The sequence below is a fragment of the Pristis pectinata genome, chromosome 12, assembly GCF_009764475.1.
Source record: "Pristis pectinata isolate sPriPec2 chromosome 12, sPriPec2.1.pri, whole genome shotgun sequence".
Classification (NCBI taxonomy): Eukaryota; Metazoa; Chordata; class Chondrichthyes; order Rhinopristiformes; family Pristidae; genus Pristis; species Pristis pectinata.
This window is the reverse complement of record NC_067416.1, coordinates 29,888,836-29,904,375: the sequence shown is the minus strand read 5'-3', so window position 1 is coordinate 29,904,375 and position 15,540 is coordinate 29,888,836. Positions and strand designations below refer to the sequence as shown.

The 15,540-nt window shown below is 38.9% G+C and overlaps 1 protein-coding gene across 1 annotated transcript in view; it reads left to right on the top strand.

Annotated features, from left to right (window-relative positions):
• The window catches only part of LOC127576923 (protein CC2D2B-like), a 126,693-nt gene extending 111,760 nt beyond the window's left edge, over positions 1-14,933 (top strand). Inside the window, exons 35-39 of the mRNA XM_052027747.1 lie at positions 852-986; positions 1,741-1,860; positions 2,184-2,242; positions 9,780-9,957; positions 14,745-14,933. Of these exons, the coding sequence (XP_051883707.1) occupies positions 852-986; positions 1,741-1,860; positions 2,184-2,242; positions 9,780-9,957; positions 14,745-14,933 (681 nt within the window). The remainder of the gene's footprint in view (positions 1-851; positions 987-1,740; positions 1,861-2,183; positions 2,243-9,779; positions 9,958-14,744) is intronic.
• Positions 14,934-15,540: the final 607 nt, after the last annotated feature.

Below are 15,540 nucleotides of genomic sequence, written 5' to 3'. Positions count from 1 at the left end.
TCTAGCCACCCATTGACTTATCCAGGTTTTCATAACACTCTTACTTTGCACATTCGATTTAATGGGTCACTCATACTCTCACTTGAAATTTTGCCAGCTTATTCCACAATACTGTGGTGGCTGCCTGCATGTTATAAAATGTGCTCTGCTTCACCACTAACGTTTCCACTGAACTTCAATGTCGTTTCTGCTATTGGAGATTAGTTGCAAAGTGTGTTCTAAAGTTGTTGTTGTAAGACTTGGAAATAGACCAAAAATATACAAGAAGATGCAAACATGATCAAAAACCCCGTGGGAAGTGGTATTGAAGGACTCACTACAGAAGATTTAGTCATCCCAGGAACTATAGGGAACTAGACTTCTATTGAGAACTCCTAGACAGCAGCATTGTATATTCAATTTCCTAATCTCAGGATCAGTCCAGGCACTGTTGTAATCTCCGCTATGTCTCACAGTTGTCACACTGCAGCATTACTGAAGTAACCAATGCTCAAAAGTAATAAGTTATTTTACTTTCTCCTTAGTCCAGAAATTGGATAAATGTGGGATATCTTCCCAATTTGATGATGAACCAGAAGGATGATAGGGTGAATGTCAATCCTTTATTTGGTCTTTCCAGAAACTAGGCTCCATAGCTAAAATCTGGTGCAGCTAAGTACTCCCAACATTAGTGCCAATTTCAGTAGGGTTTCTCCAAATTTAGTTTCAGTAATTTCAACCTCTTGTCTCTGTGTTTGTTTACCTGTAATATATCTATACTTTCATGTTGTACATTTTGTTTTTTTTTTAGATTTTGAATATCCAGTTTCAAAAGGTACTTTGACTCATAATCTCAAATGTTCTATTTAAAGGGAGCAACAGCTTATGTGCTTACTCAAGAAAAAATGAACACCATGATTTGGAATCCAGAAACTGGGGAGTGCTACGAGCAATTTAATGCTTTTTGTCCATTGCAAAGTGCTGATTGTCTGATCAATAAAGAAAATGTGAGTATTCTTGAAAATAAAATCTTGATTATTCAAATAAGGAGTATAAGCAATCTATGCCAACTATATGTTTATAATAATTTGCAAGTTAAACTGCAAGCATTGGAAATTTCATCTGCATGTTGCCTCTGCATCCAATAATAAGGGAATAGTGCACATACATGTCATATACAGTAACTACTCAGGTTGGCCAAACAGAACAATAAATTAAGTGGAGGGTAAACAAACAATTTTAAGGAGAGCTCAAATCTAGGCAGAAAATCAGTTTGAAAAAGCAGCATGAAGAGAAGAAAATGGAGATAAATGAAATAAAATACTTTAAATTTTATATGCATGTTAAATAATTGATAAATATTTCAAACTAATACATGAATTAAGATTAAGGACACCACACAAAAAATAGTAAAATACTTGGTTCTTCACCATTCAAGTTATCTGGTTGCATCAGGCATTGGCATTGGCTAGTTTTTCACCTTTAAAGCATTATTGTGTAACCTGGAGATGTCATCTGCTGTGACTATCAATTGGCCATCCCACTTGCCCTCTCTGCTTTAATAAACTCCTTTTGTATTGCTTTCCTTTCCCACAACTTAACAATGGAAAAACTAGATAATCTATCTTTACAAATTTGAAAGATTTAGGCAAGATAAAATGTATTCTTAAGGCTTTGATTATTGCATAAGTTACTTTTAATTATTGTATAATAGAGAAAAAAATTAAATTCAATAATGAGTTTGAAAATATATTCTTATAGATCTGGTTTAATATTCAAAAGAATAGCATCCCTATGAGCATAAGTTTTGACATTACAAAGGAAAATAATTGGCGACCATTCTTCAGGAGTTCCCAGCATCGTGCATTGTCTTCTGTACAGGTAATTTATTATTATTTATTTGGAATGTTACATATAATCATTCTTGACTAGAAATTTATCGACTGTGTAAGTACCAAATATGCTAAGTAGCAGTGGCTGTGCATAGCTATCCACTCCTGAAATTTGATTCTGTTAACCTCAATGATCTTGAAATAACATTTATTTCCAAACATAAAATAGTTTGTTTTAAAGCTAATTTTAATAAAAATGTTTTGTTCCTGTTGCTGTGCATAGAACATTTTAAATAGTTTGATTCAATAAATTTTTTTCAAGAGTTAGAACTTAAACAAATCTGCAACATGTAATACAGAAATATTTTCTAGCCACAAGAGTTAATCTACTATTCCACTGAAAGAAGCTTGGTGGTTAAATTACAGAACAGGTAGGAACTTTTTTACTATCATTTTTTACTATGGATTTTACATAAATCAAAGAAAGGGTTAATGGAGAAAACAGTGACGCTTAAGTAAAGCAAATCAAGGCCTGATTGCTTCCATGTCAGAATAATAAAATAAGTGAGTGAGAAAATTTCAAATGCCTTAACAATACTCTTCTGATGATCTCTTGATGCATAAATTATACTATTGGATTGGAAAAAGTCATATCTATTATTTAAAATGGTGGGCCTTCCGGACTATTGTCAGTTCGGGGAAAATTCTAAAAATTGTTTCTCAAGATTTACTGAACACTTAACTGATTACAATCAGTATTGATTTGTGAACATTGAGTAATGTCTGACTAATTTGGTTATTTGTTTGACGATGATGCTGGAGTGGTGAATAAGGGAGTTGTTAAGGATATTATCTACATTGTCTTCCAAATTAATTTGGTAAGTTCACACGAAAAGAAGGAAGACAGAGTAAGGATAAAGTGCATAGTTAATTTGGTTGAATATGGCAAGTGATATCCCTGAGGGATCAGTATTGCAGCCACAGCTTTTTGTCAAATTTATTAATGGTTTCAATGAAGGAGCAGAGAGTTGTAATCAATATTTGTAGACTAAGCCAAATTAGAAAGCACGGTAACCGATCTAGATGGGAACAGCAAAATACAAAGGGACACGAATGGTCTTCTCAGTGATGTACATAAGCTGCAAATGAGTAAAAAAAAGTGAGTAAATCCTCTGTAGTAAACTGAGTTCAAAGCAGGAAATGAGTCATTCAATTTCCAAGAAAGAGAAAACAATTGCCTGGAAATTGAATTGCAGAACTCTTTTCAACATTATGGCAATTAAAATTGATTTAACTGAGGGCAAGTTGCAGATGGGACTATTTCTGGATCAGATCAAGCCGATCAAGAAATTTCACTGGGCAGTTCCAGTTATGATCCACCAACGTAACTCTAATGCGATTCATTGTTGGGTCATATGTGACGCTATGATTTCTCATGCAACACTTCTTTCTGAAACATTGCAGGGAACTTGCCTGATGTTGCCCTGGGAGTTGGGGGGGTCTTCATAGGGCATTCTGGGAGAACACGATGATAATCCCACAGCAGAGGCCTGGGGAGTCTGCAAGTAAAGGACGTGAAGATTTTTTAAAAAATGAAGATGCTGGAAATCTAAAATAAAAACAGAAAATGCTGTTAACAGTCAGCAGGTTAGGCAGCATTTGTAGAAAGAGAATCAACGTTACAGATCAGTGGCCCTTCATTATACCCCACTGAAGAGTCATTGATCTGAAACATTTAATTGGTTTCTCTTTCCATCAATGCTGCCTGACCTGCTGAGTGCTTCCAGCATTCCCCTGTTTTTTGTAAATAAAATACTTACTTGAATCCTCAGGTCACCCACCTTTTGCACTAAAACAATCCACCCAATGAACCTTCCTCTCTTACCTATACTCCCAACTTTTGCCTTTCAACCCCAAGATATTACCATTGCCGCTGATCCCACACCCTCAATTCCATCTGCATCTTAGCCCTGCTCTTGATTGTCCTGATAGAATACACTGGCATGGTCACCCTCCCAAAAATTAACCTGACCTTCTTCCTCCAACATCATCCTAAATATTTTGTGGATCTCCCTTTATTTCTGATCACAAGCAGTAGCCTGCAATGCCCCTTCCTTTCTTTCCTTCCCTCAACAACAAAAGTAATGTTTCTGATCCTCATCAGCCTCCGAACACTGGCAGTGTCTCTGATCCCTCCCTCCCATCCAACAGCAGTGTGTCCAATCCTTCTTCCTAACAACTGTATCCTTGTCCCTCACATCCTCCCCCAAACATTGGCAATGTCTTCAGACAATATTCTCCATGCAGCTCCTCTCCAACGGAAGAAGGACTCCACCTATCTTTGGCACAGACTGGTCTGTTAATTAATTATGTATATGAAGATGACTAATTAAAATATATATGCATGTACGTTTGGAGGTAATGTGGTTTTAATTCTTCCACGTTTTGCTTAAATTTGTGTTTGCCTGATATTGGATTAGATCATTCTGAAATTGGCATGTTGTCCAGACTCTTTGCCCATAATGCCTGTCCCCTGCAGTCTTAAGTTTTCCTGACGTGGATGGCTGGATGAGCAGATCTCAGGTGTCACGTTCTGAGGACCATCCATGAAGTGCCCAGAGAGCTTTTGACTGCTAGAGAAACAAAGGACTGCAGATGCTGGAATCTGGATGAAAATCACTATGATGCTGGAGGAACTCAGCACGGAGAGCAGAGGAGATCACAGAGGGGGATCTGTGATCTCCTGAGAGGACATGGCTTTAGGGTGAAAGGGGAAAGGTTTAGGGGGAACATTAGGGGGAACTTCTTCACTCAAAGAGTGGTGGGAGTATGGAACAGTCTGCCATCTGATGTAGTAAATGCAGGCTCACTCTTGAGTTTTAAGAATAAATTGGATAGGTACATGGACGGGAGTGTCTGGAGGGTTATGGACTGGGTGCAGGTAAATGGAACTAGTGGGATAACATTTCGGCACAGACTAGAAGGGCTGAATGGCCTGTTTTCTGTGCTGTAGTGTTCTGTGGTTCTATGGTTCTATGGGGAGCAGTGGGACAAAAACTCATGACACTCCCATCAAAAAGAGGAAGAAGACTTCTTCAAAGTGGGCATCCTTGAAGAGACTTCGCAGTGGAGCAGTAATACAGCATCATAGTGACTTCCTTCAGCATCATGGTGTTTTTCATCCGGCTTTGACTGCTAGCTTCTGTTAAAGCCTTCTGAATTTTTTAAAGTTATTCTCTTAGTCAGAGACATTTAAAAGTATTGAAATAGATTTAAATAATTAAAAAATAAATATAAAAAAATCTAAAACTTAAAAACAAAGAAAAACTAAAATTATAAAAAAAACATAAAGTAAAATAACTCCAGCATGTATTTCCCACAGGACTGTTGGCCACATTCAAAAGTATGGGGTTTCTATTTGCATGTCAGACATCGCTGGCATAAATCTCACGGAATAGGTGCAATGTATACTGGCCTCTCTGTTCAGCACATTAGTTCTCCATTGCTGAACTCAGTGGTAAACCCAGGGCAGAGCACAAGGTCGGATGTGCTGGCATCTGACCTCTAGCTCATCTCAGACTTCGACATTTGGTCAAGCATGAAGTCTAGATATGCTGAGGCCCAAACTCCGTGGGAACCTGGGCTAGTTATCCAATGCTAACAATATGAACACAGCAGAAAATTCCGCATCAGGTCTAAAAAGATAGAAGACATATTCTCCCATTGGTTTTAATAGAATGACTACAATGGCCTTAGATGATAGCTTGGTCTTTTCAAATGAGAGCATTTCATAAGCTAAGTCATGCCCTCACACTTGGCCAGACACTCTAAGGATTCCAGACATACAAAAACTTACTAAAAACTTAAAACACAGAATCCAAATAAATTCAAATCTCTTTTAATAAAACAATTAATTCATTAATTCTTTTTTTAAAAAGCATATTTTTAAACTAATAATCCATTTGAAGATTTTTTTTTAATCACTGAGCTAAACCTAAGGCCCTTGCAGTCATTCCCTTCTATTAAAACTAACTATCTGGCCAGCAAATACCCATACTAACCTCATTGGTTACATATTAATTCTGGCAAAGACACTGGAAACGTTTATTCAAATTAACATTCTCAGGTTTCTGGGTTTGTCAGTTCCTGGACATCCTATCCACCCTACAGTTAAAATAGAGATCATCATGACGGATTTCTGTCTTTTTGGTCCATGTTGCCCCAGGACTTCCCAGATCCTGTAGTGTCAGTCATTGCTCTTTTCTTACAATGAGATAAAGTATGCGGTGGGTTTAGAAATTGTGAGGGAACAATGCTTTAGTTGCCCCTCCACTTTCCCCCACTGGAGTTACTGAAAGGTACCCATTTTTTGGACATTGAAACCAGGCACACCTCAAATTTAAAGGACTGAAGGTGCCTCGTACCAAACTTGGGGGAGATCTGAGGAAACATCCCTGACATCCTTTCCCAATGACCCCATGGATCTCTATGGTTCAGAGGTGGAAGTAAGCCAGTATGGGTGGGTATAGCTCAACTGAAAGAAAATGGCTGTGCTGTGTTTGTAACCATACCAGTAAGAGCCAACTGTACTGTTTAGAAATTTAACTTTCACCCCGTTGCAAAACATTCACTCGATGACATTGCCACCAGCTGACCTTGAAGTTGCAAGTCTCTGTATCTGACTGTCCATAAAGAGAAAGTTTATAAATATTTCTAAAGGTTTTTGTTAAATGTCAGAAAATGAAATGTAATATTATGAAATGTAAATTGATTGAATGTTAGAGGAAATGGGTGTTGCTCAGTGTAAAGAAAGTCTGATTTGTAGATGAATATGTTACCAATTTCCTCCTTCCAAGTGTCTTTTACTTGTCTGTTCTTGTAAGAAATTATTTGATAAATACTGTTTACACTTTTGTGTCAGTGAATGAACATGGACATATCACTCAAGCTTACAAGATGAGCTTGTGTTTTTATGGTTACTTCATAAAACCAGAAAAACATTGAAATTTATGGCACAGAAGGTGGATATTCAGCCCATTATCTCCATGTCGACCAAAAATGGACAAACTTAATCCCACTTCCCAGTCCTGGCACATGACCCTACAGATTATGTCTTTTTGAGTGCTCCTTGGGGTACTTTTTTAATGTGGTGAGGGTTTCTGCTTTCACCACCTTTTTGGGCATTGAATTCCAGACCCCCAATACTCTTTGTATGAAATTAATTTTTTCTCAAATCCTCTTCTAATCCTTCTACCAATTAGCTTCAATCCACGATCCCTAGAATAAGAGAAATATTTTTTTTGGTTTACTGTATATAGGCATCTCATAATTTTATATATATCAATTAAATCCCACCTCAATCTCCTTTGTTCTAAAGACAACATCCACAGCCTAGACAGTACCTCTGCATAACTATATTTCTCTATAAATCTCTGTACGCTCATTAGTGCTATCACATTCTTTCCATCATGTGGAGACCAGAACATTACATAATCCTTCAGTTATGACCAAACTAATTTTTATACAGATCTTGCATGAACCCCCCCCCCCCCCACAAGAAGGGCACAGAGGAGATTATGGTGATTTACCACGGCTGGAAAAATATATTTGTGGCTCAATGAATATTGTATCACTGATAAGGAAGATCCAGTGGATGTGGTGTATTTGGGTTTTCTGAAGGCCTTTGATAAAATGCCACATCAGAGGTTTGTGTACGTAATTTAAACATGTACTTACATGAAAACTCAACTGTATTTACTGTGGAGAGGGTCATGGAAGCTAGGGAGTTCAAGGAAGAGAACAGTGATGTCCTGAAACATATCGACATTACAAAAGAGGTGTTGGCGGTCTTGAGGCACAAAAATGTGGATAAATCCCTGGGACCTGACTGACCAACTGTATCCTAGGACATTATGGGAAGCTAGGGAAGTTGTTGGGGCCATGGCAGAGATTTTTGTATCTTTGTTAGCCAGGGGTGATGTACCTCATGATTGGTGGGTGGCTATTGTTGTGTCTTTATTTAAGAAGGGCTGCAAAGGCAAGCCAGGAAACTACAGGCTGATGAGCCTAACATCAGTGGTGGGAAAGTTATTAGAGAGGATTCTGAGAAACAGGATCTGCCTGCAATTGTAAAGGCAAGGACTGATTAGGGATAGTCAGCAAGGAAATCATGTGTCACGAATTTGATTGAGTTTTTTGAAGATGTGATAAAGAGGAGTGACAAGGGTAGGGGGGGTAGATGTTGTGTACATGGACTTTAGCAAGGCTTTTGACAAGGTCCCACATGATAGGCTGGTCCAGAAAGTTAGATTTAGGGTGAACAAGTGAACTGGATACAAAATTGATTTGGTGGAAGGAGTCAGTGGTAGTGGAGGGTTGTTTTTCAGATTGGAGGCCTGTGACCAGTGGTGTGCCGCAGGGATCAGTGCTGGGTCCCCTGTTGTTTGTCATATGTATTAGCGATTTGGACGAGAATGTAGGTGGCGTGATTAGTAACTTTGAGGACGACACCAAGATTGGTGGTGTGCTGGACAGTGAAGAAGATTGGCTGAGGTTACACCAGGATCTAGATCAACTGGAAAAGTGGCAAAGGAATGGCAGATAGAATTTAAGTCAGGCAAGTGTGACATGATGCATTTTGGGAAGTTAAACAAGGGCAGGGCATACATAGTGAATGGCAGGGCCCTGGAGAGTGTAGTAGAACAGAGAAACATAGGAGTACAAGTACATAGTTCCCTGAAAGTGGTGACACAGTTAGACAGGATGGTGAAAAAATGTGTATGACATACTTGCCTTCATTGATCAGGGCATTGAATACAAGAGCTGGAACGTCATGTTGCAGCTTACAAGATGTTGGTGAGAATGAATTTGGAATATTGTGTGCAGTTCTTGTCACTATACAATAGGAAGCATGTGATTAAACTAGAAAAGGTGCAGAAAAGATTCATAAGGATGTTGCTGGGACTGGAAATCTTGAGTTATAAGGAGAGACTGGATAGGCTGGGACTGTTTTCCCTGGAGCGAAGGAGGCTGAGGGGTGACCTTATAGAGATTTATAAAATTATGAGGGGCATAGATAATGTGGATGGCAACACTCTTTTTCTCAGGGTAGGGGAATCTAAAACTAGAGGGCACAGGTTTAAAGTGAGAGGGGGAAGATTTAAAGGGGATCTAAGGGGAATGTTTTTCACACAGACTTGGTGGGTATGTGGAATGAGCTGCCAGAGAAAATGGTAGAGGCAGGAACAATTACAATGTTTAAAAGACATTTGGATGGGTAGATGGGTAAGGAAAGGTTCAGAAGGATATTTGCCAAAGAGAGGCAAATGGGACAAGCTCAGGTTGGCATGGGCAAGTTGGGCTGTAAGGACTGTTTTTGTGCTATGACATTATGACTCACATGGGGTTGGGAATAATATATTGGCATGGATCAAAAATTGGTCGTCAGGAAATAGACAGTCGGAATAAATGGATCTTTTTCAGAATATCATTTACAACAGGGATCTGTGCTTGGCCCCCAGCTGTTCAAAATATATATCAATAATTTTGATGGGGACACAGAAAGTAATATTTTTAAGTTTGCCTATGACAAGAAACTGGGTAGGATTGAGAGTTGTCAGGAAGACACAAAGAGGCTTCAAGGTGATTTGGACAAGTTGAGTGAGTGGTCAAATATATGGCAGGTGCAGGAAATAGCATTTTCTGTCTTTGCCTTGTATTTCCAGCATTGCAGTTTGTCAAGAAGAGAATAACATTTTTCTTTACTTAACAAATTGTTGGAGCATGAAGTGCTTTGCCAGAAAGACTAATTGAGGCAGAGACCATTACACCACATTATAGTCCTTTTGTAAAGCAATTGATTGTTTCTCACAAAAACAGATACAGTTGGCTAAAATAGCAAATTATTCTGGTTGTTACTTTTAGAAAGTGGTCATGTGTTTTACTCTTTGCTTATTCACTGTGACTTAGAATTGAATGGGCACTGAAGAATAAAATTATGGAATGGAGAGCCCAGCGCCCCACTCGGTGGAATCGTTACTGTACTGGAGTATTTCAAAATTTTCTTCCTCTGCTGGAGCAAAACCTTGGTCGCTCAGTAAGTGAAGAGCAGAGCGCAGGCTTAGAGAGTCTTTTAAAAGAATACAAGGTTTGTCATGCCCCTTCAGAACAAAGCATTTTTTTTCCGATTAAATTATTCTTAATATTACATTTTCAAAACTTTGATGCAATAAAATATATGTACTAAAATCTGGAAAGTATACATTCAAATTTCATAATGAACTTTATCTTTATTAAGATACATAATTTTAGCATTAGAAATGAATTCACTTCACATTTTTAGCTACCCAATATCAACATGTGTGGGTGCAAAATTAAAACTTTCTTTTTTGGCCATTCGGTTTCAAAGTGTTAACAGCAATTTGTACTACACTAGTATCACATTTTTTATGTTACTGATTCTGTAACCTCTGAATGTGAAAGTGTCTGGGAAGTTTTTATTTGTTATTTTTTCAGGATGTGGGCATAACTAGCAGGCAAGCGTTTGCTGCCAATTAATAATTGCCCTTGACAAGGTGATGGATGGTAAGCCACCTTTCAGAACCACTGCATTCCTTCTTGTGGAAGTACTCCCAAAATGCTGAAAAGTTAGGAGATCCATGATTTAGACACAGTGATGGTAAAGAAATGGTGATATTTTTCAATATAGTAATAGTATGTGACATGAGGTGATCCTACAGGTGGGGATATTTCCATAAGCTTGTTGCATTTATCCTTTTTTGTGGTAGAAGATATGGATTTGACAGGTGCTATTGGAGTAGGCTAGATTGCTGAGCTTTTTGTAGATGGTACATTTTATCCTTTGTGTATCAGTAGTGAATAGAATAATGATTGGAGTGGCAACGTGGTGCTAATCAAATAGAATACATTTTCTAGAAGGGTGCCAATTTCTTGAGTGTTGTTGGAGTCGTGCGAATCCAGGCAAATGGATAGTATTCTATCTCACTCCTGATTTATGCCTTGTAGATGGATTAGTTACTTGCCTTGGGATATCCAGACTCTGATCTGCTCATGTAGCCATGGCATTTATTTAGCTGGTCCAGTTAGGTTCTTGGTGGTTCCTAAGTGGGTTACTCAGGCACGGTAATGCATTTGACTATCAATGTTAGATGGTTATACCCTCCTATTGGTGAAGGTCATTGCCTAGCACTTGTGTGGTGCTAATCTTCCCTGTTTTTGAATGTTGTCTAAGTCATGCTGAGTGCAAACATGGATTGCTTCTTTTTCTGAGGATATGGAATGAAATCAAAGATTATGCAATCATCTGCACACATCCCCATTTCTGACCTCATGAAGGAAGGAAGGTTATTGATGAAACAGCTGAAATTGCTGGGCCTAGACACCATTCTTATGGACTCATTCGATGAGATGTTGGGGCTAGGGTAACTGACCTTCAGTAACTAAAACCATCTTCCTTGATGCTCATTCACCCAGTTTACAAGAGATCCTTCATATCGTACTTGTTGAATGCTTTGGATGTCAGGAGCAGTCACTTTCAGAGAAACAAAGGACTGCAGATGCTGGAATCTAGATGAAAAACACGATGATGCTGGAGGAACTCAGCAGGCCAGACAGCATCCGTGGAGAAAAGCAGTCAGTCAACATCTGGGGTCAGGACCCTTCCTCAGGACTGAAGATAGGAAAAGGGGAAGCCCAATATATAGGAGGGAAAAACAGAGAAGTGATAGGTGGACAAAGGAGGGGAGATGGGGTGGGCACAAGGTGGTGATAGGTAGATGCAGGTAAGAGATAGTGATAGGCAGGTGCGGAGGAGGAGGGGAAAAGCAGATCCTCCAGGGATAGGTCAAAGGTAAGGAGATAAAGGAAAAAAAAGGTAGAAAAATAGAGGTAGGCTAGGAAAGGGAAGAAGAGGAGTATGGTGGAGAGGCGGGGTGTTGTGGGGATTGTGGGGAAGTGGGGGGATTACTCAAAGTGGGATAATTCAATGTTCATGCCGTTAGGTCACTTTCACTTTATCTCTGAAATTTAGCTCTGAATCAAGTCTGTGACAAGGTGTGGAGCCGAGTGGTTCTGGCTAAACCAAAAAGTGTACATCATTGAGGGGGCTGTTGGTTATCAAATGCTGTTGACAGCTACCATCATTTTGTTGCATAGGGGGAAAATATTGATTGGGCAGCGATTAGCTAAATTGGATTTGTCTTACTATTTTGAACGGTATGTACCTTGTACATTGTCAGGTAGATGCCAGTATTGTTACTGTACTGAAAGAGCTTGGCTAGAGGCATGACTAGTTCTGGAGTAGAAATCTTTAGTGCTACAGGCAAGGGATTGCCTGATCCCATGGCCTTTGATTTATGCAGTGCTATCGCCATTTTTTTGTTATCACATGGAGTGAATCAAATTGGCTGAAGATCGGCTCTATAATATTGGGAATCTCAGTACAAAATCAAGGCATTTCATCCACTTGGTACTTCTTAACATTGATGAATATAGTTGCAAATGCTTCTTCGTTACCTTTGCAGTCACATGCCGGGGCCTACCATTGTTGGAGATGGGATTTTGTTGGAGCCTCCTCCTCCAATTAGCTGTTTAATTGTCCACCATTCATGATGAGCTGTGGCAGAACTGCAGAGCTTTGATCTGATCCTTCAGTTGTGAGGTTACTTAGCTCCATCTTTTGTAGGGTGTTTCTGTTTTCTATGTATGCCCAATAATGAGTTGCTGGATCTGATTTGTCTCTGCTCCATTCAGCACAATGGTAAAGCTATACAAAAAATAAAAGCAGGAATAGGCCAAAGGGCCCTTCACATCTTTAAGGAATCATCCTCCCTCTATTGTCGAGCCCTTCATACATTTGGTAAATTTTGATGAGATCATCCCTCATCCTTCTAAACGCCAAAGAATTCAGTCCCAGTCTGCTCAATCTCTTCTTGTACTCCAAACCTGTCCAGTGAATTTTCACGGTCCTCCCTTTATGGCAAATACATCAGAGGTGCACACTATTCCATGTTGTCATCAAGGCCCTATACATTTGCAATAAGACTTCTGTACTCCTGTAAATTGGTTTATTATTGTCACGTGTGCTGAGGTACAGTGAGAAACGTGTCTTGCATACCCTCCAAACAGATCATTTCATTACAAAAATGCATTGAGGTAGTACAAAATAAAACAATAACAGAATGCAGAATAAACTATTACAGTTACAGACAAAGTACAGTGCAGGTAGACAATAAGGTGCAAGGTCATAACGAGGTAGATTGTGAGATTGTCAAGAGTCCATCTTACTGTACTAGCGAACCGTTCAATAGTTTTATAACAGCAAAATAGAAGCTGTTCTTGAACCTGGTGGTACGTGCTTTTGGGCTTTTGTATCTTCTGCCTGATGGGAGGGGGAAGAAGAGAGAATGTCCGGAGTGGATGGGGTCTTTGATTAAGTTGGCTTCTTTACTGCTAATCAAATCCTCCTGCAGTTAAAGGCTAAAATGCCATTTGCTCCCCAGATGCACATGCCTGTAGGTCTTCAGTGACTTGCATAAAAGCACAGCAAGGACCCTTGGAACATCAACGTTATCCTGTCTTTCGCTCTTTAACAAATATGTTGCTTTTCTGTTTTTTTGCACCAAAGAGGATGACCTCACATTTTCCCCATTATATTCCATCTGCCATGGTCTCATTCACTCACTCAGTTTGACCATATTCCTTTGAAGCTTTTTAACATCCTCCTCGGTACTCACAATCCCATACAGTCTTCTGTGTGAAAATGAGACTTTACAAGGACTACTATCAAAGCTGCCAAGGGCAGATGATCTACCACAAATACATTGGTGAGGAGGAGGGCAAGTAAGTTTATCCTTTGTAAGTAAGTTTATCACTGACTACCAGCTGCAGACCCAGTCTGGCAAGTATGCGCTTCAGCACATAGCTAGCTCAGACAGTGACAGTGCAAGTAAGCCACTCTTGGTGATTGACATTAAAGGACTCCCAGCAAGAGTACATTCTGTGCTCTTGCTATTTTCGGTACTTAAGTACTTCTTCTAAATTTTGAACATGGAGGAAGACTGATTCATCAGTTGAGGGAGTATGGCAGGTGGTACTCAGCAGGATGTTGCTGTGTCCATGTCCTACCTTATGCCACGGGGCCTGGATCCAGCGCTAAGGACTCCCACGGCTGTTCTCTCATCCCTGTGTTATCATTCTGCTGGCTCTTACTGCCAGTGGGACAAAGAATACTCGGGGATTATGGTTGAAGAATCTGACACATTGTAAGGCATGATTCTGTAAGCCTGACTAGGTCAGGCTGTTATTTGACCTGCCTGTGGGACAGCTCTCTCAGTCTAACCCTCTGTCCCCAGAGGACTTTTCAGGATCAACCGGGCTGGGAGTGACTGTGACACTTCCAAATTCAGTGTCTAGGTGCCTAGGACCCCTTAGCTCTGAGGGAACTTCATTTATTTTTGTCTTTAAAATTATGGAGGAATTTAAGAGGGTCAATGTAAAAGAAAAAGCATTTTCATGGAGGGGCAGTGAAAACATGGGTTCATGGATATAGGAAAAACAAGAATTAATCAAGGAAAAATTTCAAGAGAATGAAATTTATCCAGATAATTGTTAGAATGTGGAACTGGCTTCCATAATAACAATGATGAAAAGCATAGTTGTAATTAAGGAAAAGCTTTATGTGAAGGGGAAGGGAAAAGGGTTAAATGAAAAAGGCTGGCAGAGACTCACATAGAACATAAAGGTTGCCAACTTGGCCTGTATGGCATTTTCCTGCACTGTAATTTCCATGTAATTGTATGTATACCAGCATCAGATACAGCATATTTTGGATTATTCAATCTTTTGTTTGGAAAATATACTTTGATTTATGAAGCATGTAATTCAGACAAATGCAATTTTTTTTTATCTCCACAGGTTTCAGGATTTCCTATACAAATGTGCTATTCAAAGTTGGAGACAATACTTGATAAAGTCTACAGTACTGGTATTCATAAAACAGATATCCCCAATGTTGAGTTTGCTGTTGCGGTGTATATTTATCCATACCCCAACAACGTATTATCAGTATGGATCTACATAGCATCTCTGGTTCATGATACATAAGAAAAACAAACTTGCCATTGTTTAATATTTTTGATCTTGCTTTCCCATTTTTGTTCTACTGTTTATTTATGCTATACATTTTATTGACATGAGCTCCCATTGTTGTACGTAGAAATCTTTAGTAATTGTAAGGTTTCGTAGTCAACAAACTGCATCATTTTCATAAATTAAACCCACTTAATAATTTTCAAACCACCCACTTCAATCTTTTCTGTTTTCTAGAAAGATAAGAACATTACCTCTTCTATCTATTTAGAACCCTGTTTCAATGGACTTTGCTGTTATTATTTTACCAGATCCATTCAACCTCTTGTCCTCACCAATATGTGTTTACAACTCTAATATAAAAATAGAATATCTGCACCTAATTGTTGATCTGAGTAATTCAGTAGGAGACAATCACCTGAGGTTCTGTGTCAAGTTTATAATTGATTTTCAGTTTTTGCAATCCTGTTTGAAAATATAAGGAGACAGGGAAATGTTATTTTCTTCTGCTTTATGTTATCTTTTCTTCTGTACAAATAAAACCAACAAATTTTCACTTTGGAAATAAACTTCTGTGTCCAATGGCGATTGTAGGTTAAAAATACTGGTGACATTGAACCTG